General features: G+C 54.1%; 1 protein-coding gene across 6 annotated transcripts in view; it reads left to right on the top strand.

The window, feature by feature from the left end:
- The window catches only part of DYNC2I1 (dynein 2 intermediate chain 1), a 114,447-nt gene extending 90,698 nt beyond the window's left edge, over positions 1-23,749 (top strand). For 3 of the 6 annotated variants that reach the window (XM_059395988.1, XM_059395992.1, XM_059395990.1), the window contains 12 exons: positions 294-382; positions 1,631-1,778; positions 4,085-4,257; positions 5,156-5,318; positions 8,836-8,949; positions 9,044-9,105; positions 9,573-9,624; positions 12,530-12,590; positions 15,541-15,640; positions 15,821-15,952; positions 17,394-17,617; positions 23,107-23,749. In XM_059395988.1, the coding sequence (XP_059251971.1) occupies positions 294-382; positions 1,631-1,778; positions 4,085-4,257; positions 5,156-5,318; positions 8,836-8,949; positions 9,044-9,105; positions 9,573-9,624; positions 12,530-12,590; positions 15,541-15,640; positions 15,821-15,952; positions 17,394-17,617; positions 23,107-23,281 (1,493 nt within the window). In that variant the 3' untranslated portion in view covers positions 23,282-23,749. Of the gene's footprint in view, positions 1-293; positions 383-1,630; positions 1,779-4,084; positions 4,258-5,155; positions 5,319-8,835; positions 8,950-9,043; positions 9,106-9,572; positions 9,625-12,529; positions 12,591-15,540; positions 15,641-15,820; positions 15,953-17,393; positions 17,618-17,883; positions 18,045-23,106 lie in introns of those variants that run through there. The other 3 variants (XM_059395989.1, XM_059395993.1, XM_059395991.1) reach the window with 3 other exon arrangements.
- Positions 23,750-24,853: the final 1,104 nt, after the last annotated feature.

The raw sequence follows: 24,853 nt of genomic DNA, 5'->3' as shown, positions 1-24,853 counted from the left end.
CTCAGGGAAGCCCCCACTAAGAGAAGAAGATGCCCAACCCTGACACAAAGTGAATAAACTGATGCCTTTAACTATTTCCCCGAAGCATGTCAGTAGGGTCCTGTGTACAGACTTTCTGTAAAACGAGGTGCAGCTGTTTTTGAAAAAAATCGTGATGGATCTAGAGAACAGTATAAAATTCTCTGACTTTTCCTTCCAGGGAAAAGTTTGTAACAACTCTTTGAGCCCTAAGGTGTGTGAAACGTGAAGTTTAGGGTCGACTTCGTTGGTTCAGCGCAGCCTGCTCTCCTTAGGGAGCGGGAGCAGAGAGCTCTGTGATGTGGCCACCGCACCGAAGGTCGACACGCCGCGGCTGTCCAGCTTCCTCCGGGCGGCCTGCCAGGTACGCGCGCGACCGCCCCCGTGGGACGTGTGTCAGCACGAGGCGTGTGTGTGTGGGGATTCCGTACTGGCACGCCGATGGCTTAGGTTTAGCATAAATAGAGACGGAAAGCCAGACTTGCTCAGTTGTGAAGGCAACTGTTCACTACAGTCTTCAAAATTAGTAAATTCATGACTTTTAACTGATTGTGGAAATTTACAAAATGCCTCCAAAGATGATGGGAACAGCCTGTTGAACCCCATGCACACTGCGGGTTGTCCACTCCTGGCCGATGGGCTTATCCGTGCCCCTCACTCCCCCACCCCCACCCCCAGCTATTTCTGAGCAGACACTCGGCCCCTCCGCGTTTCCGCATGAGTCTCTCCGAAGGCTCAACATTAGCAATACTCCTTGAGTCGATCAAGAGACGAGTCGCTCACATGCCCTCCGAGGTCTCCTGTGTCTTTGTGGAGCGGCACGCGTGGTGAGCACAGACCCTGACGGTGGGTTTGGAGCCAGCCTGTTTCTCCATCTGTGTTCTGGTCACATGTGGTCCCTTCTCCCCCCCGCGTGTGTTAGGGAGAGGGTCTGTGCTTCCTCAGATAGATGACACTTTCACGTAATTTTAAATTTAATGGGCCTCTCTTCTAGGGTCCATTAATGGGGATCTACGAGGAGAGAGCCCTTGGGTACAGGGTGAGGAGGAGGAGGTTGGGGTGGAGCAGGAATGAACGAGGCCAGAGCGGGCCAGGTCGGGTCGGGGCTGACCCTGACCTGCCGGCTCTCCTTCACCTTCTGCAGCCCGGCCTCCCGTGTCTCCTGGCTCTGCCGCGTGTACCCCTGCCCCGTCATCATCCTAACTAGACATGACCCTGTTAGAACCATGCCAGAGACGAACGGCTCATTCTGTCCTCGCCGCGTCCCCATGAGAAAGACGGTGGTGGTGTGTCCGTGCCACGTTTGTGCCCCTTCTTTAGTCAAGAAGGCTGGGGTGGTCCACTGTTTTCCTTCTCCTGTTATTTTTAGCAAAAGCATTTAAGTAAGGGTTCTCCTGCGGGGTTTATGTTAATGTCACTTTACCTCTTCTGTTTCTGTTATTGTGCACAAAGAAAAACGTAATTTTGTTCTGTTCGTTTCTGTGATGTCTGGAATTTAAGCAGTTGTTTTCGGAAATGTGATAGATGCATAGGTCATGACTTGTGCGTTCTGTGTTGTTCTTACGAAAGTGCGTATGTTTGCTTACGAAGGACCGCTCACTGTCTTTGAAAGGTGATTGCGGTTCTGCTTGAAGAGGACCGTTTGGGACCCGAGCCCGGCTGGAGCCCTGGGACGCAGGACGGCACCCTGCCCATCAGTGACAGGTCCTCGCAGCTGAACACCGGCCTGCCGTTCCTTCAGAGTAAGGGCTGCTCTGCGGGTGCGTTGGTGCGGACAGAGCGCTCTTTACTGTTGCCTCCCGTGTCCCTGTCGCGGGGCTTCCCGACCCAACCCAGCCTCCGCGGCCCTCTGAAGGGCAAGGTGGGTCTCCTTCTAAAAAGGAAGCCGCCTTAGAGTCAAGTGAACATGCCTCCGACGGGACAGCCGGGCGCGCTGTGATCTCAGGGAGATCCTCCTCAGGGAGCTGAGGGTCTGTGGGTTTGGGTTAGATCCTGTTTCTTCCAGTCCCTTCTGTGGTTTCCCTGGGCCCCTTGCAGGGCAGCCCTGGGAGCCGTGCGAGGGGCTGTCCCTGACTGCTCGGGGCTTCCCGCGGGGCCGTCCCCGGATCTCGGCGGTCCCTGAGCAGTGCCCGAGCGCCGCAGGCCGAGTGGCTGCGTGTGCGTGTGACTGTTGAGGCTGCCCGAAGCCCAGTGCGCTCACGTGCTCAAGCTGACGTCGCTGGAGCCGGTCACCTCTGCCTCGTCCCAGCCGCTGAGGTCGTGGCCGCAGCCTGGTCCCGGTCTGCGCTCTGAAGGAGGGCAGAGGAGTGTGTGAGTCTCCTCAGTAACTCGCGTCTCGTGCTGCACGCAGAGGGCACAGATGGCGCGCCTGTCGGGAGAGAACGGATGTCCTCAGGCTTTACCCGAAGCCAGAGAGAGCCGGCAGGGAGAGCCCGTGGTCGGGCAGTATTGGAGTTGCGCCGGGAAAAGCACAGTGCGATGCCGGCAAGACCAGCTTCTGCAGCTGCCACGACCTACCAGGTGCCCAGTGGCCCGCTCGCCTGGCGTCCGGGGCCCCCGGGGAGCGGGCGTTGGTGCCGCTCGCTGGAGGCGTTTCTTCTGGCCTGTCCGCTGTCTAGAGATTTAGACTTTCTTGTGTTCCTGCGCATTAACTAGGTCCAAAAATGGCAATATTAGTTTAAAAGATCTCACGTTCTGTGAGAATTTTTCATTTTTAAAAAGGTAAGAGTTACCCTATAAGAAAAATAGTTGATCATTGTCTCTGTAGAGCTCAGAACACATGTCACACTGCTACACCCACCACACCCCAAGGCATGGGAGTTGAAGATGTGCTTTCGTCCGGGTCAGGACTGGTGACAGTGGTTCACGAAAGCCGAGGGCGCTTGGGCCAGACACACGCATCTAGGATCCTTTGTGAGGGACATGGGACGCACGTATGTTCTCGTAGGACGGGGCCCTGGGTGTGGTGGGCCACGGCTTCCCCCAGCAAATGGTGTGCAGGTTTCTCTTGTTCGTTTTGTGTTTCGTAACATGAACGTATTTTTTGAGAAAGAGAGAGAGAATGTGCGGGGTGGCTGGGGAGGGCAGAGGAAGAGAGAAAACCTGAAGCAGACTCCACGCCCGGTGCAGAGCCCAGCGTGGGGCACCAGCTCAAAGCCCCGAGATCACCACCTGAGCCAAAACCAAGTTGGCTGCTCAGCCCAGAGAGCCACCTGGTGCCCCTTCAGTGACATGAATTTTGAGGTGACGGAAGGAAAAAGAGGTTAGTTAGATGGTAGGTTTTCTAACAGAGAAGTGGGTCTCACCTGTGAGCCTGGGACTTGGTCTCAGTACGCCCCAGCCCGAGCTTCTCACGGATCTGGGCGGCCCCGTCCTTGCTGTTGAGACACGGCCCACCGAATGATGCGGCCAACGCTGGCTGCTGTCTCTTCGGGTCAGGGGGCAGGAACCCTGGCCTCCAGGTGACTGGAGGGGTGAATGTGCCGTGTGCCTGAGGGGTGAGTTCTGAGGACAGGAAGTGACAGGCCCGGTGCTCTAGGGTCCTGAGGGAGAAGGCCTCGCTGAGTGAAAACCACAGGCTTTGAGGGGGCTTGAGCCAGGCACGAATGGGTCCCCTGCACGGCCTGACTCCAGATCATGTGCAGGCGACTTGGTTCCCTGGGAGAGCTGGCGGATGAAGGGGCCTGCGCCGAGTATCAGGAGACCTTGAGGCCGACCAGGCCTTTCTCAGGGAGAGCAGGGGCCGCTTGCCGAAACCCAGACCTCAGGCCCAGGCAGCTATGAAAGGGCTTTGTTCATTCCGGGGAACTTTGAATATTCCTTTTACAAAGTATTACTTTGAGAGAGAATGAATGGGGGAAGGGAGAGGGAAGAGACTCCCCACTGAGCTGGGAGCCGGATGTGGGCCTCGATCCCAGGACTCTGGGGTCACGGCTCGAACTGAAGGCAGACGCTCAACTGCCTGAGCCACGCAGGTGCCCTTATCTGGATATTCTTGTGTGTTCATTTAACGTGGTTTCCGGCAAACACCAACGTGCCGACACGCTTCTCTCATTTTTACCCCCAGATCGGACAGTGTTGTGCTTATGTGCCTCTCGGGGGCAGAGACAGACGCTGGTGTCTGTGCACGGGCTTCCTGGAGCTCCGTTCGCCCCTGCTCTGGACAGCAGATACGTACTGTGTGTGTGGGATATCTGGCAGCCTTCGGGGCCCCAGAAGGTGCTGATATGCGAGTCGAAGGTACGGCCCCGGGAGAGTCGTAGGTTTACGGACAGGAAGGCCCGGCCGTGGGAGGGGGTGGTGTCCGGTGCAGGGCAGCATGGGCCCACGGGGACTCAGGGGTCATTTCTTGCTCTCCCTGGCTGCCCTCAGCTGTGTGCAGGTGTGAGGGGACACAGGCATGTGTCTGCTTTGATGCTAGAAATTCTTAGTTCATAGGTCAACTCAGACTGAAGAAATGTGGGGTCATCACAGCCTTGTGGGTCCACTGGGATTAGTAGGTACCAGCGTAGCTACGGACTTCGTGAAGATGTTGGTCACCCTCGGCACGGCTCTGGCCCCCAGAAGTGTCCTTTTTGGCTCGCAGGATTTGAGTCATGGGTATTTCAGGAGTTTCTTTGTGGGCTGACGGGAGGCAGAGCTCTCGCGCGCGCCTCCCAGCCCCTCGTTAACAGATACGCCGGGAGAGCTGCCCTTTTATGTTGTGTTGGGAAAACACATTTGTGTTGCTTCCGTGTGTGTTGGGGAAACACGTACTTGTATTTTCCTGTTCATGTGCTCTTTGATCTCAGAGTCACCGATGTTCACCAAAGTAGTTGAGAAGAGTAACTTCTACAGGATGTCAATAAAATGACAAAGCACAGCGTTGCCGTTCTGGGCCTGGTGACTTGGGTTGAACAGAGGGGTCGGGGTGCACACTCTGTGTGCCCAGGTGTGTGCGAGGCGCCATGTCTGTGACCGCCAGTCCTCAGGGGAGCTCGTCCTCCTGCTTTTCACCGGAGCTGGCGCGGACTTGCACATGCTTAGCTCTGGGTCGGGGTTCCCAGGGACAGTGTGGGACGTGGCGGGGGGGGGGGTTGGCGCTCCCCGGACCATGGCCTCACATTTTTAGTCTCCAGCTTCCTGTGTGTCATTCCAGGTCACGTGTTGCTGCTTTAGCCCTTTTAAAGCCTTTTTACTGTTTGCTGGGACAGTGCACGGCTCGGTGGTCGTGTGGGACCTACGAGAAGATTCCAGAATACATCGTTATGTGAAGCTGGGTGATTGCTTCTGGACGTTCAGGACAGCAACGTTTTCTACTGGTCAGTGACACCCACCTGCCCATCCGGTATCTTCTAGAAAAGTCAGGATAGTGTTGAGGAACAGCCTTCCTTCAGATTACCACAGAGGATGGGGTCTGACCTATGAGCAAAAGAAGCATTTGGTGAACAGCAAAAACAAAAATCTACCCGCAGGGCTCAGCTCACGGCAAACAATGATTAGAATGCTCTTTTTTGTTAAATTTCTGGATTCCGAATCCTCAGTGAAATAACTTCTAGTTTTAAGTTAGCACAAGGCATATTGGTACGTGTGCATTCCGCGGCTTAGTTAACCCCACTGATGCTTGAAATAGACAGAAAATGCCTCCCCTCCTGGAGGTGAAGGGACCCTGCACACCTGAGCCTGCCAGGAGCTTCCCGCCGTGCCGCTGGAACCACAGTCACGGCACCCACGCAAACACAGACTGCAGCAGCCACACCCACACAACCACAGCTGCGGCCACAGTCCCCACCTTGCTGGTGGGCCCTCGTGTCCTGGGGTGTCCTCAGTGCTGTGTAGACGCAGGTTGTCTGATGCCTGTCTTGGGCTCCTTCCCTCCAGCTCAGGGAGAGGAGAAGCTTGTCTCTGCTCCCACTGGTGTCGAGGCGGGGCCCGCGCGCAGACCCCATCGTCTTCAGTCTTTCTCTCTGTTCCTGCCCAGGATCTCCTGGTTTCCTGTGTCTGATCAGTGCCCCAGCCACTAATCCGTTTTCTGTCCACGGTTTGTTTTTCTCCTGACGTCCAGTGAATGGGATCCTCCAGCATGTGGACCCTGGAGCCTGGCCTCTTTCACTTACATTTTGCCTTTACGGGTCTTTGTGCGGGTGCGTGCACCAGCAGCTCGTGCCTGCCCCATGTGCCCCGTGTGCCCCGTGTGCCCCGTGTGCTCTGTGTCCCCCGTCTCGTTACCCTCCCGCCAGGCGGTGAGCATGTGGTTAAGCGGTGCTGTGGGCGGCTGAGACGAGAGCCTGTCTCAGCCGCAGCAAACATGAGCTCCTGCTGCTCTGCTCCTTGCCAGCGCTTGGGACCACTGGCCTTTGAGCCACTTTGATAGGTGTGTACTCGTGTCTCACTGTGGTTTTAGTCTGCATTTCCTGACCACATAGGATGTGCAGAACCTTTTCAGAAGCTTTTTAACAAAAGATTTATTTATTTATTTGAGGGAGAGCACGCACGAGGTGTGGGAGAGAGGATGTCAAGCAGACTCGGTGCTGAGTGCAGAGCCTGACGCTGGGCTCGACCTCACGGCTGGGATCACGACCCGAGCCGAAACCAAGAGTTGGTGGTCAGTGGACGGCTCCGCCCGCGCGTCCCATGGGCTTGCTTTAGTCGCTGTGTGTCTTCTTCCCAGAGGCGTCTGCTCAGGTCTTCAGCACATTTCTATAAGTGATTGGTTGCCACCTTGTTGAGTTATAAGAGGTTATTTTTTTATTTTGGATGACAGTCCTTTACCAAATGTGTTTTTTGCCAGTATTTTCTCCCAGGCTGTGACTCATCTTCTCGAGAATTGCTTAACCCGGTGGCCGTTTGAACTTTCTGTCCCCAGTCTCCCTCCACGAGAGTCTGATACCTCACATATGGTGCGTGTCTGTGTGCTGTATGTGTGGCCCTGTGTTATACCGGGAGCCGTAAAGCTGCCAGTTATTTTACCAGCAAAAGATGGGTTTATTTGGGCACAGAGGAGGGCTGTAAACCAGACCAGCGTGCTATGGCAGATCTACAGGCAAGTGCGAGAAACACAGGACAAGCACGTTCTTTCTTGGAGAAGGACAAAGTCGGGAGGGTTGTTAGGAAGGAGGGTCCCTGGTGGGAAGCAGGGGTTCCGGGTGATGGGATTTCTCACCAGCTGAGCTGCAAGGGATGCAGTGGACATCTTTCCCGGTGATTTTGTTCTTGTGGAGGGTTCTGATGTTGGCATCTCTCACGGACGGTTCTTCTTGTGACCGGCACTGAGGGCTGGGCCCCCGAGCTAGCCTCCCGACTCCACTGGAGTGAGGTTTCCCTTTATTAATTTTCACAACATATAAACAAAGGTTTTTTTCTCCCCTAGCAAACGACCTTTGCCTCCATGGGGGCAGTGTTGCTACTGTTGAGACTGTGAGAGTTTATAGGTAACTTATGGGTTTAATGCTGTATATTACAAAAGATAGCTTTTTTTTTTTTTTTAAAGTGATTTTATTTATTTATTTGAGAGAGAAAGAGAGAGATCACAGAGGGAGAGGGAGAAGCAGGCTCCCCGCTGGGCAGGGACCCTGAGATCCTGACCTGAGCAGAAGGCAGACACTTTACCGCCTGAGTCACCCAGGCACCTCCCCAAAGACAGCTTTTAAATATGTGCGTTTTCTGACTGCTCCAGAGGTACTAATTAACATTCGAATTCATGACCATGTTCAAAACACTAGAACAGTAAGTTTTTGAACCGCACATACGGATAAGTGACTCCATTCAAACATCTCCTTCATTTTCTTTTGCCAAATGAATGTTGCCACCGGGACCAGTCACGGGTCACTAAGCTCCCAGTGGTGAGAGAGCTGGGGAGCTTCCGACCCAGGCCCTGCACAGCCCCCAACCAGTGTCACCCCCCTACAGCCCCCCCTCCAGCGCACCCCCCCCCGCCCCCCCCCCCCCGGCCACCCCCCCCCTCCCCCCCGCTGCGCGGCCCCCCCGCTCCCCCATCCTTGCCCAGCCCCCCCCCAGGATGCCCCCCCCCCCCCGCCCCGTATGTGGGCTGCCCTGAGGGCTCGTACCTCGGGCCCCGGGAACTGGAGTCTTGTCTGCTCTTCACCGGCTTTCCCAGGGTCGGCTCCTGCTCCCCACGCCTGTCCTGGGTTCCTGATTTCTTGGGCGGTTGCTTGCTTGAAGTCCACTTCCAAGTGCTTTTTGAATGATGTGGGGTGGTTCTGGGCGTCTGTGAAGTGCTCGTTTGGGCAGTCCTCTCAGTCCTCTCAAGCGCTGTGATTGGCATTTTGTCTTTTCTTCTTACAGCAGTTTTGTATGGAGTTTGTCTGCTTTTTTTTCTGCTCTTGGACCTTTTGTCGATGGCTGTTCTAGGTCAAAGGAGCTTTATTCTGTTAGTTTGTGAGATGTCGTTTCTTTACTGGGTGCAGGCAGGTGTCTGCTCCGTGCGTCGCTGGGCCCTGCCCTTCTGTTGCACCTCACTTTCCGGCCTGTCTGTCCCTGTGGGCCGCCCCCCGGGTCTTGCCCTGGAAGCTGCGTTTGCTCTCTGAGGGCGCTTTTGCCTGGTTTCTGTTCCACCTTCACTCCCTCATGCGTGAAGAGTCCTCCCCTCATGCCTGCCCGCGGTGCCTTGTACACTTGGGGAGTGAGAACTCGTCTCTCCTTACAGGTGTTTTGAGGTCCACGGTCTCTATGTCACGGTAATGCTGGAAGCTGTGATCATGCCTCATTTTAGTTGAGGCCCATATTGGCTTTTGGTGTTTGGGGGGCCTGGAACCCACATGACATTGGTTGCGCTTCTGTGACTCCTTCACATGTGGTCCTGTGTGCTTTAAACCCTAGACGGCATCCTGACTTCCGTAAACCACTGCAGTCCCGTTCAGGCGGTGGAACCTGTCTCCACGTCTGTCTACAGGAAACAGAGTTTTGTGCTTTCTCCCTTTTCTACTCAAGAAGGTATGTGACCTCTCACCTCTGTCAGGTCCTTCTAACCAGTTATCCAACGGGGTTTCCTTGTTCACAAGCCTTTTCCTGTTTCTGTTGCCACTAGAGATGTCAGGTTTGTCATTCCACGTCGCTTCCCTGGATGAAAGTGGGGTTCTCAATGTGTGGGTGAGTAGGACACGCCCAGGTGCTCACACACGGGGCAGCGCTGACTCGGAGCTCAGGACCTCTGACCTGCCGGGTCCGCGGTCGTCCCGGCGCCACTAAGGGTCGGACGAGGGCGTCCTTGGCTAAGACGGGAGCGGCGAGGGCGAGACTGCCCTGACCCAGAGGCTGCTGCAGGCCTTGCTGGGGGGTGGGGGTGGGGCTGGGGTGCCTTCGGGGGGGTCTCTTGGAGGTCGCACTGAGGCTCTGGCCACTGGCCAGTCGGAATGAAGGGGTTTGAGAAGAGGTCAAGGAAAGGGATTCATAACACTTGGAATGCTTTGAAGTCAGCGATCGGTCTTTCTTCTGGAGCAGTTATGGTTTTAGTACCGAGCGTGCAGTGCTGTCCTAATGAGAACGCGCTTCGCGTAGATGGTGTCCTGGTACGGCCCTGACACGCATTAACGCTCATTTCAATATTCTGTTTTTAGGTGGTGGTTGAATTACCGAAGGCAGACATTGCAGGCTCAGTAAGTGACTTAGGTAACTATTCAATAAAAAAGATTAATTTTGGTCACTGTTTTCTAGAGTGAATAGAGATTAAAGATACCGACAACCGCTCTGAAGCAAGCGGCTGTCGCAGACGACACCGGCGATCTGGAGGCCGCGGTCCGAGTGGTGCGGAGCCGTAACCGGCCGCGGAGCAGGTGCCACTAGCCAGCCGCTGATGTCCTTCTGGCTGGCGGTGTTTCCACCTTGGGTAGGGTGACCCGTTCCATTTCCGTGCGTCATTCTCTATGCTCTCCCCGCATACTCAGGAGTCTTTCTCCCCCGGTGGGGCCCCCTCACCGTCGCCGAGCGGCCCGGGGCTCCCCAGGCAGTAGCGATTGGCAAGAGGCCCGAAGGGGCTTCCTGGCCACGCTTTGCTGGGGCTTGAGCTCCGGCGCTGGGGGAGGCGCCGCGAAGGGGGCTCGGCTGGCTCCCCGGGAGGGGTCGGCAAGACTTTAAGCAGACGGGGAGAGAGGGGGCCGTCTGGACGGCAGGGCAGGGGTGTTCTGGGCGCACACTTGGCGGTCCTGGTTCTTTGTGCTCCTTCCTAGGCGGCTGCGTGTCCGGTTTGCGTGGTAAGCCCCCAGCCCGGGTGTGAGTTTAGTGTCATAACGAGGGGAAGCTGGTGAAGGGTCGGTGCTGAGCTGCGTCTTGGCTCAGGCCAGCTCCGGCTGGTCCCCATGACCTGGCCTCCCCGCCGCGTGCTGCTGGGTCAGCGCGTGTCTGAGCGGGGCTGAGCCCGTCAGAAACTGGGTCCGGGGCCTTGCTCAGAGCTTGTGGCTTGTGGAGTCTGGCCTAGTTTCTGGCAGCAAGTGGCACTTGCCAGCAGGGCCAGAGAACTGGGTGACCGTGGTGGCTGAGGGGTTCCTGGATGAGGGACCGGGGTCCCCTCCCTGCTCTGTGTCAGCCATGAGTCAGCTGGGGCACTGAGCCACCACCGCCGCCGCTGCGCCATCCAGTGCTCTGGCCCCCCAAGGCTTGGGCACAGGATCATGCGTCTGTCCCTCGGGTCTGGTGCTCCCTGACTGTCCTCACATCATTCGGTCAGTGGCTCAGCTTCTGGGGATTGGCCCTGCCCCTGCCAGCGAGGAGCACGCCCGCCGTGTGGAAATGAGCGCGCGAGAGCTGGGGTGCTCGGTGCCCCGCGTCCGAGGCGGTGTGTGCTCGAACTGCAACGAAACGAGGCTGAATCATTCAGGGATTTCACTCAGAGACACTTTTGAGGCAGAGTAGCCGTTTTCTCACTGTTTTCCTGCAGCATCCTCTCTGCTTCCTGCCATGTCTTCATGCTGAGTCTGTGTGGAGCCTCTGGGGGGCTCGGAGACTCCCGGACGTCAGAGCAGGACAGCGTCTGCGAGGGGCTCACCCCCTCCTCTGTGGCCTGATGGTGGGGCCGGACTCGGAGTCGGGCTCGGGCTGACCTGCCCTCACCCTGGCTGGGGCTCCAGGCCCATGGGGGTTGTAGCCTTCGAGCGCACCGTGAGGCTGCCTGTGTCCCTCACCTGAAGCGTGACCAGGACATGTTTTCGGAATTTTGGATGGGGGCGAGGGCTCAGTCTCTGCGCACGGCTCACAGTCGCCTGTGGAGGTGAAGTCCCGTTGCATGTCGTCGCCCGGGGTCAGGGCCGGGCAGGGTGTGTCCCATCATTAGAGGTCGTTATCTAGAAACTCCTTTTATCTGTAGAACCTTGTACCCAAGCTCTGGCCCTGTTTCAGCTTTGCTTCTGGGAAAAGAAGGGAAGACTTTCCTACCCGTAGTCAGTGCTGGAGGGGCTCTGGCCACGAAGCGCCCTGGGGATGGTCCGAGGCGTGTGTGTCTGACAAGAAGCTGACGCAGGTCACCGCTGACGGGGGCCACTTGCCATCGGCAAGGGACTGGCCCTCTCTTGGTGCCCGGGGAGCGTGGTGACGGGACACTGGCTGTGCCCCCGGGGTGCTGTCTTGGGGGAGGCCTGCACACCAGCCGTGGCCATCGCGGCTGTGACCGCTGTGTTAGAAGCGCTTATTAAAGTTTGAGCACCTGGGGCAGGAAGACTTCCCAGGGGATGTCGTAACAGTCCGGCTGAGATGGCCGGTGCCGGAGCTCCTGCAGGAGGACCGTGCATGTGGAAAACGGAGGGCAGTTTCATGTGTGTGACAGCAACAGCGAACATGGTCCCATCAGTAACTGTGACAGAGCCTGGCACGTAGTTACAGTCACCCTTCCTGTCGCAAGTCGACTTTATCTACGTGGCTACACTGACACACTCCCAAGGTTCTAGGCTTACCTTGCCCAGAATTTGGGTTTCAGTATAGATACATTTTTAATTCCCTCCTTTGCAGTAATTACAGAAAAAGGAGGGTACCGGGAACAGACGAGGAGGCAAAGCCAGCGAATGGCTGAGGGGTCAGGGTTGTGGCCATAAATGCTTTGGGAGTCCAGGGAGGGAGCAGCTCTTGGTCCAGGGAAGGGGGTACCAGCGCTGAGGAGTGGGGGCACCTGTGCGCTCTGCAGCGAGCGTGTGACCGCCAGGCGTGCCTCCGCGTATGTGGGGAGAGAGGTCCTGGGGTTTCTGATGCGCGCAAGACCACCAGTGGGCATTTACGGCAAAGTAGTCCTCTTGGAAACTTAAGGTTTCTTTTTTGTTTTTGTTTTTGTTTTGCTTAGTGCACCACCATTTTTTTATTTTATCAAATCTAGAAACGTAAAGGCTTCTTGATTGGTTCCACAGTCCTTTTCTCGTAAGGCAGTTTGCGGGAACCTCGCCTGCATTAAGGAGGGAACACTCTGGGCCACGTTTTGGTGTCATTTCGTAACACAGTTCTTTGGACAATGAAAAATGATTTCGGGCAACTGTAATTGGATTTTGGTTTGACTCGTATTAAAAGGTGCATTTATTTACGATTGCCCTGTTTTCAGGTTTGATCCCTGGAGGGAGGGTAAAGCTGGTGCACAGTGCTGTGGTTCGGCTGAGCGACCGGTAAGTCTGTGCCCCTCTGAGTCAGAACCTTCCCTCCTTTCCCAGCGTCCGGGAGTCGCGCATACAGAACGTGCGTGGTCAGGTGTGCAGGGAAAATCCAACTTCTCAAACTTGGCGTTTTGCCGAGTTAGTTTAGTATTAATGAGTTCGCGTAATAAATGCAGTTACCAGGTGTACAGCGAACATCTCTTTCTCGATAATTTCTATCTTATACATCGGCACTACAAAAACTTGACTGTTTTGGGGCACTGGGGTGGCTCAGTGGGTTAAAGCCTCTGCCTTCGGCTCAGGTCATGATCTCAGGGTCCTGGGATCGAGCCCCGCGTCAGGCTCTCTGCTCAGCGGGGAGCCTGCTTCCTCCTCTCTCTCCACCTACTTGTGATCTCTGTCAAATGGGTGAATAAAATCTTTAAAAAATTTTTTTGACTGTTCTTCCACCAGTTTTAATAGAACTGAAGTTAAGTGGATTTCAGGTTCAGAAGCTCCGATATGAAAGTGTTATTTAGAAGCTTCAATTTCCGCTTTTACTCCTATAACTTAATGTGACATAAAGACTTTATTAAATGCACAAATATTGTCTGTGGGACTTATATATGTAATTTTATTCCTGAAACATCTTTTCTTGGTCACTTATTGTAGTTGGGGGCTATCAGCATGCGATTTGCCCTGGAAAAGTTTTTTATATTAGTGTGATTCTTCTTAGAATGCCTCTGGGTGATAGTAATGAATTTGTACCTGTTTTGAGATTGTAAATCAGCTTTAGTTGGTTCAAATATAATTACTACAGGGACTCTTTTATGTTTGAAAAAGTCAGCTGCTACACTGTAGAACCAGCCGCAGGTGACCCCTGGCCCTCCCTGGATTTCCCCGTGGGTTGGGGGGTGACAGCTGATGGGAGGTGGACGAGGAGTGTGCTCAGTATCCCACCTAGGATACTAGGTTTGCTGTTGAGAGAGGTGGGCGCAAGTCACTGGCCAGGCTCAAGTGTTCGCTGTGCTGGAGGGTGCAGACGGCTCTCTTGCAGGAGGGACGGAGCCAGGACAGGAGTTTAAGGCAGGGAGTGGCAAGTCTCATTTGTGGTGTAGAAGGATCAACTTGGCACCACTGTGAGGCTGGACGGAGGAAGGGAGACAGGAGCTGTTGCAGGGTGGGTACAGGGCTGTGGTGTGAAGCACGGCGGCCCTCTTGTTTATGGAGGGGTTGGCCTCAGGGGGTGGAGCTCGGGGAGCTGCCCTGCCCCGGGTGTCCGGCTCCGCGGCCAGCTCTCCCGCACACAAGGTGAGGACCGGGAGCCCGGTGGGAGGGGGCTGGGCCGTGCTGCGTGTGGCCATGACCGGGAGGCCATCAGCTCCATGGCAGGGATCTCAGACTGGGGAGTCCTCAGCTGACCGGGGACATTTGTGGTCCTGAATGTGGTATGAGGTAGAGAGGCCAGATTTCCAGCTTCTAGCAGAAGGAGCAGCCGTGGGCCCTTTCCTGTACTTGTAACATATGCTTATAACAGAAAAACTAACCATAAACTAAACAGTTTTCCCAGCAAAGACGAGGACAGCCCCTGCTGGGAGCAGAGCTTGCAGTTAGCTCGCAGGCCTCCGTCGGGGCTCGGCTGTCGGTGTGGCCGTGCAGGGCTCAGGCCATGCGACCACCATGCATCAGGCTTGCGGGACGCTGAGGGCTCGAAATGAGAGCGCCGTGTGGGTTCCTGAGTTCACGGCCGCTTCAGTGAGGAAGAGACCCAGGAAGCCCCACCCCAACCCAGGAGAGACATGGGGACAGGAGACTTGGAACCCCAGGGGACCCCCAAGCTGAGGAGGCGGCCCACTGGTGGACCCCAGGACAGTTTCCCGCTAGGTGGTGCTCGAGGCTGGAGGAGGCCCATCCTTCCTGCGGCGAAGGGGTGTGAGGCTGGGAAGCCAAGCGGGCGACTCCGTCCAGTCTGCTTCGCATGTTGTTCAGGGTAACCTGCGGACGGGGAGGGATGAGCAGGTGACCACCAGAGTCGTGCAGCTCGTCCCTGAGGGTTCACACCGCAGTGCACAGATTTTATAGAGTGAGGGGTATGCAGAGAGGCCTTGTGGTAAGGTCTGAGGGTTTGTGGGCCCCTCCCGCAAGCTAACCCCTAGGTAGATCTCATGGTGCCATCTGGGCCTCAGGAAGGGGAGACCCTACATTGTCTTTTTTTTCCAAAGGTTTTATTTATTTGACAGAGATCTCAAGCAGGCAGAGAGAGAGGGGGAAGCAGGCTCCCCGCTGAGCAGAGAGCCTGATGTGGGACTCGATCCCAGGACACTGAGACCATGACCTGAGCCTAAGACAGAAGCTTAACCCACTGAGCCACGCAGTGGCCCCCCTATGTTGTCTTTAACAAATTGGTGGACGGCCAAAGCAAGCCTCCCCCATCCTGGCCTCAGTGGTCCTTTCTTAGGTGTGTATATTACTCCCCAAGGGTCCCAAAACACGTTTCTCCAAGAGAGGACACACACCAGATGGCGTCAGTATTGCCAGCACTCCAACGGGGGTGGGGGGGATGCTCCCACAAGATGGGCTCCCAGCACTCTTAGGGGAAGCAGTTCAGAAAGAAAAATGATAAAAACTCCAAGCCTGAAGCAGCATCTACCACGGCACAACGAATGGGTTCAGCACAACAAGAACTTGGGATAATGGGACAGTCTAAAAGACATTTCTGGAAAGAAACTATCATCTTTCAAATTTACAGTCTGTGGGTGGTTAGATAGATTAGACGTAGCTGAAGAAAGAGTTAGTGAACAGGAGACCAGAGCTGGAGGCCTGCCCAGAGCTTAGGGAACAGGAGAGGGAACAGGAGAAGGAACGGGCATAAAGCAGCGAAGAGCTCTGCTGTCCAGGGACTCGGGCGAGGGGGAGTGTGTGATGTGCTGTCAGCCCGATGGCGTCAAACGGCTCATCCACTCATCTTCACGGTTTCTTTCAGCCTTTCCCATACGTGCTTTGAATTCTGGGGGGCCACGCAAACCCTGAACGTGAAGTTTCTTCCTTCAGACCCTAGTCACTTCATTGTTGGCACAGATGTGGTAAGTAGGGGTTTAAATCTAATTCTGTAATTCATTCTCCTTTCCTGGTTCCTTGGCAGATATCTTCATTAAAGATTAACTTATTTTTTTTAATGATGCTGTGTAATTGTTTCAAGAATAACTGCTTAATCCAACCTGATGCCTGATCCTTTTTATCACCATTGGTCTTCTTATTACCAGGGTCTTATAAGTCATGGCACCAGACAAGATTTGAAAGTATCTCCCAAATTGTACAAACCCCAGCAACCTGGTATGAGACCAGTCAAAGTGAATGTGATTGATTTTTCACCATTTGGAGAACCAGTATTCTTGGTAAGAAAGTTGGTTGTTAAAGCACCATTTCTGTTTGGGCAGCAAAACACCAGCAGTGACCTTGAGGATTCCTTTAAAGTGGGGGCACTTACCAGCTCACTTCAGTGCCAGCAGGCTGCCTGCAGGGAAGGTCCTGTGTGCAGCCCGTGCAGAGCGCTCCACGCCGCTGTGGGATGGATCTGGAAGGCTTTATCTTCGCGTACTTGGGCTTACGGGAACGTTACAGGAACCTGCCTGTCTCTTCTCTTACTTCCGTGGCTCCATCCTCTCTCCCAGGCTGTCTGCGGACATCCATGCTTCTGGGCAGGCGTGTGTCTGTGCATTTAGGACCTCAAGTGGACACATAGCCATTGACTGTCCTCATTGGGTCACACCCTCTGGGGCTGCCTTACTGCCTCTGCTGCTCAGCCTGTCCTGGGGTCATCCTTCAGGCTGGCTCTGGGGTTTTCCGGCCTCATTCCACGGGCCCTTCTTTGTTTCCTAGTACAGTAAACTCCAGCATCAGCCTTTTCTCCAAGGAGTCATGGCTGTAGTCGGGAGAAGAGTCCTGAGAAACTAAGATCTGGGCAGTGGGAAGTGCTTGCTGGGCAGAACACAGCCTCGATCCCCACTTTGAGCTCTGCTTATCGTAACCCTGTGCTGGCCCACATCCTTCATGCCAGGGTGACCCTGCTTCCCTGCACCTGCCGGCAGGAAGAGACCTGGCTTCTCTGACCCGTGATGTTCGCTTCTGTGCTCACCCCAGAGTGCACAGAGTGTTTGTGGTGCTAACTCAGGCCTCTGCTCTTTTGGAGGAACCATGTGAAGGATCACATATATCGAGTTAGAAAGGAGTTAGGCTTCTCTAAGCTAAAAATTGGGGCTTTTACTAAACCAGGCAAGGGTGCCTGGGTGGCTCAGTTGGGTGACCGCCTTCGGCTTTGGTCATGAACCCAGGGTCCTGGGATGGAGCCCTGCACTGGGCTCCCTGCTCTGTGGGGCGTCTGCTTCTCTCTCTGCCTGGGCCTGCCACTCTGCCTGCCTGTGCTCTTTCTCTCTGTCAAATAAAATAAATTACTAAATAAATAGTAAGCCAGCCAAGTTTTGTTTTATAAAAATCTCAATTCAAGGGGGATATATAACCATATTATTGGTTCAGGTTTATATAATCTTTCTAAGGAAGTGGGTTATTGATTTCTGTGGAACCGATCGTCACGGCCTGTGGTCGACTTAGCAATATTCCACTTGGTTAAGGATAAACCCCGATTTATATATTTGCTGAATTCATTATTGGCTGTTTGGGGAGGGGGAAGGGGGTTCAAAGTGTATCAGGATCTCCAGGGTGATTGCTCAGCTCGGTGATTTGGGAGGACAGAGCCAATGCTCTGACGATGTCCCTCTCTGGTGAGACTGAGTGAAAGGAAGACAGAACGGAGACCAGCAGTGTCCACCCTGTCCCCAGGCCGGCTGCTCAGACGGAAGCCTCCGGTTGCACCAGCTGACCTCCGAGCGCCCTCTCCTTCAGTGGGACTGCAGCACCGACGGCCACGCGGTCACAGGCCTCCACTGGTCCTTGACCAGACCTGCCGTGTTCCTGGCCCAGGATGACACGTCCTGTATTTATGTCTGGGATCTGCTGGAAAGCGACCTGGGTCCTGTAGCCAAACAGCGCATCTCCCCAGACAGGTGAGTCTGATGGTGCCTCCTCATGGGCACTACTTTCTAGAAGCGTCCTTGGGGGCTTACGGGTAAGGTTGCTACAGTTTAAACTGTGGTGGTTCATGTTTAAATTTAAACATTTTTATGTTTACATATATAAGTAATATTTTGAAAACCACTTTGGAATATGCTATTTCATATTTAGTCCAGAGTACTCTGTGGACTAAAGAGTTCACACTGTGCTTTTCCCTGTGATTATCATTCTTATTCATTTTTGCACTTCTCTGAGATAGAGTGAGAACGAGAAAGAGCGCACAGGCGGCCGGGGGAGCAGCAGGCGGAGGGAGAAGCTGCGGGGCTCGATCCCAGGACCCTGAGATCATGACCTGAGCCGAAGGCAGAGGCTTCATGACGGAGCCACCCAGGCGCCCCCCTCCCATGATTATCTTCCTGTAAATGAAAGAAGCTTTTTGTGAGGTCCTTAGCCGCATTCCGTTACTAGTCTTTTAAATTCAGTATTTGTCTGAGTGATGTGCAGAGTCTTCCTTTTAGTTTCTGAAAGAGGGTGCCACGTGGGAGTCAGTGATTCACAGCATTTCACAGCAGTGTCACTCCTCTGCCCAAACTGATGTCCCTTCAAACCAGCCCCATGTGCCTCGGCACGGAGTGTGGCGAAACCCATTCATGCGCGTGTGGATGTGCTTTCAATCATCCCGTTTTTGTTGTTTTGTTTAATTGAAAGTTGAAATATGTATCAAGTTTTCACTGTGAAGGGCTCTCTTTGGCCCTGCTTTCTCTCTTTACTTGTTTTCTTTCTTGAGATTTTCTATTTCTTGTCAGTACATTCTCCTGCTGTGAAATGAAGTCTCCCAGCGACCTGGGGGGCCAGGGGCCACTCAGCTGTATCCCACACCCCTTTGTAGAGGAAAGAGAAGGACAAGCGGTGCTCAAAACCAGGGTATGGTTTGACAGACCACGAGGACACAGCAGTAAGACCTGGAAAGGGGCGCCTGGGTGGCTCAGTGGGTTAAGCCTCTGCTTTCGGCTCAGGTCATGATCCCAGGGTCCTGGGATCGAGCCCCACATCGGGCTCCCTGCTCGGCGTGGAGTCTGCTTCTCCCTCTGCCCTGCTTGTGCTCTCACACTACCTCTCTCTCTCTCTAAGAAAAAAAATACCTGAAAAAATTAAGACCTGCATGTATCTACTGCAAGCACTAGGTTCACTTACATTATTCCTTTTTAAAAATTATTATTTTGTCACGTTAGTCACCGTATAGTCCGTCATTACTGTTTGATGTCGTGTTCCAGGATTCATTGTTTGCGTATAACACCCAGAGCTCCGTGCAGTCCGTGCCCTCCTGAGTACCCACCACCGGGCCAGCCCATCCCCCACCCCCTCCCCTCTGAAACCCCCCGTTTGTTCCCCGGATCCACAGTCTCTCATGGTTCATCTCCCCCTCCAGTTGCCTCCCCTTCTCCCGATGTTGTCCGAGCGATCCTTATGCTCCACGTGGAGTGAGACCACATGAAAGTCCTCTTCCTGTCTGACTTACTGCACTCAGCATCGTCTCGTCCCGTCCGTGTCGATGCACATGGTGGGTGTTCATCCTTTCCGATGGCCACGCGCTACTCCGTTGTGTATAGGGACCACATCACACAGCAGTTCAGCGATGTGGCAGGATACAAAATCAGTACACAGTGGTAGTGGTCAGTTGCTTTCTTATACACTAACATGTAACTGTAGAAAGAGAAACTAGAGAATTGATTCCATTCACAGTAGCACCAAAAATCACAAGAACCTGGGAATAAACTTAACCAGAGAGGTAAGACCTGTACTCGAGGAACTACAGAACGCTCATGAAAGAAATCGAAGAAGACACAAAGAGATGGAAAACACTCCTTGCTCATGAATCGAAAGAATAAACATTGTTAAAATGTCCACACTGCCCAGAGCAGTCTATACTTCGAACGCCATCCCAATCAAAATACCAACGGCATTTTTGACAGAGCTGGAACAAACAATCCTAAAATTTGTATGGAACCAGAAAAGACCCCGAATCACCAGGGTAAGGTTGAACAAGAAAACCAAAGCTGGGGCTTCACGTTGCCTGATTTCAAGCCCTGTTACAAAGCTGCGATCACCAAGCAGCATGGTCCTGGCACAAAAACACAGCAGACCGAGGGAACAGAGTAGTCTCCAGAAATGGACCCACTTACATTATTCCAATTATTAAAAAATATATCCTCAAAATCCAGACTGTGGTTCACATAGGAACACAGAATGCACACAGTTTACTCTCCAGAGCTTGTCCGCTACTGAATAAAACAAGTGCGTGGGCGCACCTGCCGTGCGCCGGGCACACTGCGTGCAGTGGGGCGGCGGGGAACCGGCTGCCGGCTCGAGGCCGGGTGGGTCGTAAGCAAAATAAACGAGCCGTCCCACAGCTTGTGACAGGAGAAGTAAACAGGGCGGGCTCGAGTGTGGATTTTCAGTGGGGCAGGGAAGGAAGGTCTTACCGAGGACAGTGCTCCTGCCCCATGCCGTCGGTGCCCGTGTCCGGATCTCGGGAGAGGGCAGGGGAGCTGCCGAGGCAGAGCAGAGAAGGACGTGGAACGTTCCTTCCCCGACGCCTCCCGTCTGGGTAGCGGCAGTGTTAGGTGAAGGAGTCGTATTCCTAGAAAGGGCCCAGTGTTTCTCTGGCCGCAGAGAACAACAGAGCAAGAAACTAAGAGAGTCTAAAAGGCATGAGTTGAGATAGAAGGAGGAACTGGCCACATTTTGGGTGGATTTTGAACCTGCAGGCTCGTGGTCTGGGAGCAAAAGCAGGCGGGGGGGCGCGTGTGTGGGGAGCAGGTGGGGCTCTGGGCCAGCGTGGAGGTGGGGGCAGCTGCCCACGGAGCCTGGACGGGGCCTTTTCTCCGCCCTCAGCTTGGGTTCCGTCGGGCTCTCAATCCCCAAGACAAAGTACCTGCACCGTCCCACACGCACTGGGGCTTTGACCTCTGTCCTCGTGCTTTTCATGGAGCCCCAGCTTGGCGGTGGCCCACGGAGCATGCCATGTGGCACCTGCGGGAGTCACAGTAGCTGTGCCGCGGAAGCCTCTGCCTTGGTCACCTGCTACTCATGCTTCCAAGCTTGTGGCGACTCCGCTTGGCCTGTGTTTTACGCTAGTCACGGAACGGCAGTGTTGGAGCACCGGGCAGCACTGAGTACTGGGTCAGCACACGGTGTAGTATTAGTGCTTCTCAGGAGTGTGTAACAGCCAGCGGTCATCACGTCCCGTGCCCTCCGCCGCGCCCGTCCCAGGTGAGCCCAGCTCCCCCCATGCCCCCTTCCAGCCCTCTGCTCCCTGGAGTCTCTCAGGCTGTGCCTTCCTCTACGACTGTAATTTGTCATGGTTCGCGGGCCGTGAGCGGTGCCGTGGCACTCCAGCGTGTGGGACGTGGGTGGGTGTAGACTGACTAGCCGCAGGGGCTCAGTCTGGTCCCTGTCAGGGTGGCTGTGCTTGTGTCACAGCAGCCTGGGAGCTGGGCATCCAGTGTGCTTATGGGAGGGTGGCACTCAGGCCCTCTGGGGCCACTGTGGGGTTTCTCTGCCACCTGCGACTGCTGGCGTCCCCTGGAGGGGCTCAGTGTTCCCGTCCTGTGTCTGTCGTGGACCCCACTGAATCGTGGCCCCTGTGGGGGCTGGTGCTGGTGGCCCTGGTCCTTAGGAGGAGACAGGAGGGGCAGGAGCATTGAGGTCGGTATGAGGCAGGCGTGTGTCAGCCTTCTTGGTGAGTAAAGGTGGGATGAGTGGGTGCCAGAGGCACTTTGAGGGTGCTGGGGACCCCTGACCAAACCAGGCATAGTCAGGGGATCTAGTCGGGCTGCGGGAGATCTCTGGAGGCGACGCCACTGAGGCAGGTCTCAAAGGATAAGTGGGAGTGAACAGAGGAAGATGGGAGACCCCCCCGAGAGGCTGGCCCTGCGGGTGCCATGGGAGCCGGGAGCTGCGTGGGCCGCGAGCAGACGTGGGCCGCATGTTGCTGAGCATCTGGCAGCAGCCTGTGAGGGAGAGGTGAGAGGCCGGACCCGGTCAGAGAAACTGGTCAGTGAAGGGACTGGGGAGGCAAGGTCGGGGCTGTTGGGCTGGCTCTGGGTTCCTTGCTGGGTACTCGGGGACCATGGCATCCCGGAAATTTATTCCTTACTAATAAGGAAATTTATTCCTTAGTCCCTCTAGGCAGCTAATGGGCTTTTACCAAGTTTATTTTTATTTTATTATTTTTTTAAGATTAGAAAAAAATTTTATTTGACAGAGAGACCGCGAGAGAGGGAACACAAGCAGGGGAGTGGGGGAGGGAGAAGCAGGCTTCCCGCTGAGCAGGGAGCCGGATGCGGGGCTCGATCCCAGGACGCTGGGATCATGACCTGAGCTTACAGCAGATGTCTAACGGCTGAGCCACCCAGGCACCCCTCTTTTACCAAGTTTATTTTTATTTTATTTTATTTATTTTTTTTTTTTAAAGATTTTACTTATTTATTTGACAGAGAGAAATCACAAGTAGGCAGAGAGAGAGAGAGAGGAGGAAGCAGGCTCCCTGCTGAGCAGAGAGCCCGATGCGGGACTCGATCCCAGGACCCTGAGATCATGACCTGAGCCGAAGGCAGCGGCTTAACCACTGAGCCACCCAGGCACCCTTTTACCAAGTTTAAATACAAAGTCTATCTTAAAGTCCTCCCAACGTAACTACTGCCGTTCCCAACCACGCCCATGTTCTTCCTTTCCCTGGAGAAAAATAGTTGTTTTTTCTCCTGTTTCGTGTGTGTGTGTGTGTGTGTGTGTGTGTGTGTGTGTTGCTTTGTTTTTCAGAGATGGGATTGATTGGAAAAAAGTACTTTTTTAGCCTTCTGTCTGGTCACCAACCATTCCTACTTGGTGGCCGTGTACTTGGAGAAAGGCCGCATGATCTTTCTGGCTCCTCTCAGTGTCTAAGGATACTTGCTTTCCTGGCTTGCATCCCACAAACTATGTCCCTCACCCTGTTTGCTGCAGCAGATCTCTCCTCAGTTGATGAGACCGTGTTTATCTCCTTGTAACCCTACCTGTCCGAATGGTCTGGCATCGTCTGCCTTTAAAACCCTTCCTCCTCCTCCTGTGAGTCATGATGGGGCTGAGTCGTACCAAAGCTCACCGCAGACTGTTTCCTTAGTGCCTTGTGGAAAAGAGGAACAGGCTGGCCGGGAGGGTCTCCGCTCAGGGCCTGGACCAGGGTGGGACGCACAGGTGTCTTCAGGCCGTGCACATCCGTCGCGACCTGTGACCCTTGTAAGCACTCAGTCTGCAGAAATGTAGAAATGCGTTTTCTAAGCGGTTTCTATAGATCTTTTATGTTTATTTCTGGCCTAACCTTTCTTCTGACTATCACTGAAATTTTTAGAATCTAGCATTTAGTAAATGCTCCTTCCTCGTTCCTTGGAGGATAGATAATCCGGGGACTCATGGTCACACAGCACGTGCTTCTTTCTTTCAGGCTGGCGGTCATGACAGTCATGGGTGAAGCCGAGAAAGCCAACGGCTGCTTCCTGGCCCTGGTGCTGGCCAGAGCCTCTGGCCGCGTGGACGTCCAGTACCTGAAGAGGACGTGGGCAGCCCCCGTGGCAGACGAGCTGAGGAAGCTACAGCTGCTCCTGCGGGAAGCCCTGTAGGGGGTCTGCAGGAGGGCGCGGTGTGGTCCTGAGGGCAGGGGCGAGGGCTGGGTGTGACCCCCATGGGAGACACGGTGACTCCCGTGTGTATGTACATTGATGTAGAGAGAGGACATGTATTCTGTACGTAACTTATTTACACGAATGTCACCTCTGTGTTCCCAGTAAATAAATCACTATTTTCTGAATGGAAACAACAAACACTTGAGTATATGCTGAACTGGAAATGGTCAAGTCGGTTATGTTCTTCTCTGAGAATATTTCTACTTTTTAGAAGAGCTTTAAAATATTAGCACATTTGTATTTTAACCACTCTACCATGAAAATGTTCTTTAATGAACAATTTTCTTAGTCCTGCAGGAAAGGACATACTCAGGTATAAATTAAATGGAGTTATGTCATTGAAATGACCTCTGCCAACTGTTTTCTTAAAACTTTCTTGGGCTTCTTTTGGCATTATTTGAATGTCAGACACATTTTACATTATGCTTTAGAATTTTAAAAATGTCTGTATAAAAATAACCCAAGTAAATAAATGCTCTTGAGTTTTGCACTCAGTTATAACAAGAAAGCCCGGGACGGCCTTCTGGCCAGCTCCGTGTCCCCTGGACAGTGATGGCTGAGGATGGTCAGTGAGGGCCTGGGGGAGCTTCGGTCTCTTGGGCCACACTTAGCAACAGGGAGATGTCACTGCAGAAGCAGAGCATCTTTTACATGGAAGGTAAAAAGGAACATTCCGGAGCGTGTCACCTGTGTGAACTGTGTGTGTCTGACTTGTTCAGCTGGTGTCTGCCTCCTTCACTGGACCAGGAGCTCTGTGGGCAGAGATGTGTCTCTTTTCTCAACATCGTCTCTGAGGGCTGTGTGTCTGCCTCGCACACAGTAGGCGCTCAACCAATGGTGAAAGAAGGAAGAACGGAATGTGTGGCCGCTGAGTGAGTTGGCTGTGTGGCTGTCACTAACACAGAGCCAGGTCCTGTCAGAACGCTGCATTTCGTGACTGGTTGTGGGGACTGTAATTCTGGAAACAGGCTAATCTCCTCGGCCCCTCATCTACTGCCCCCAGCCCTTAGGTGTGAAGTTTGTCCTAAACTGGAATTGAGGGGAGTGACCTCCAGCAACCTGCAGGATAAGACGGCATCAAGCTAGCAGCCATACTGGCTCTTCTAAACCCCATAGAGGCTCAGGAAGACACAGGAGGAGCAAGGCCTGGCCACCAAAACCTCACCCACTGATTAGGAGCAACTTCTAGATGTGAGATCGTTGGACTCCGCTGAAGAGTGCCAGTAATACCTAGAGATTGAGGTCCTCCCACTGGACCTGTGTCTTGGACACAAGACTTGACTGCAATCCCCACTGCCCCGTGCTCCGCGGGCACTGCTTCTCCCTTCGGTGGACATTGCTGCTTTCAGACAAAGCTCCCTCATGCCCACCATCAGCACCTCCTTCCTGCCATCCACTTCAAGACCCCAATACCGGGAAATACCAAGAGGGAGAGAAGTGCCAAAATATAGTTTTGCCAAAATTATCTTTGAGGACATGTGGGGAATAGAAGGTCCTGCTGGCAGTCCT

Source organism: Mustela nigripes, chromosome 4 (genome assembly GCF_022355385.1).
Source record: "Mustela nigripes isolate SB6536 chromosome 4, MUSNIG.SB6536, whole genome shotgun sequence".
Lineage (NCBI taxonomy): Eukaryota > Metazoa > Chordata > Mammalia > Carnivora > Mustelidae > Mustela > Mustela nigripes.
Note: the sequence above shows the minus strand (reverse complement) of the source record. Positions and strands in the feature narration are given on the sequence as shown.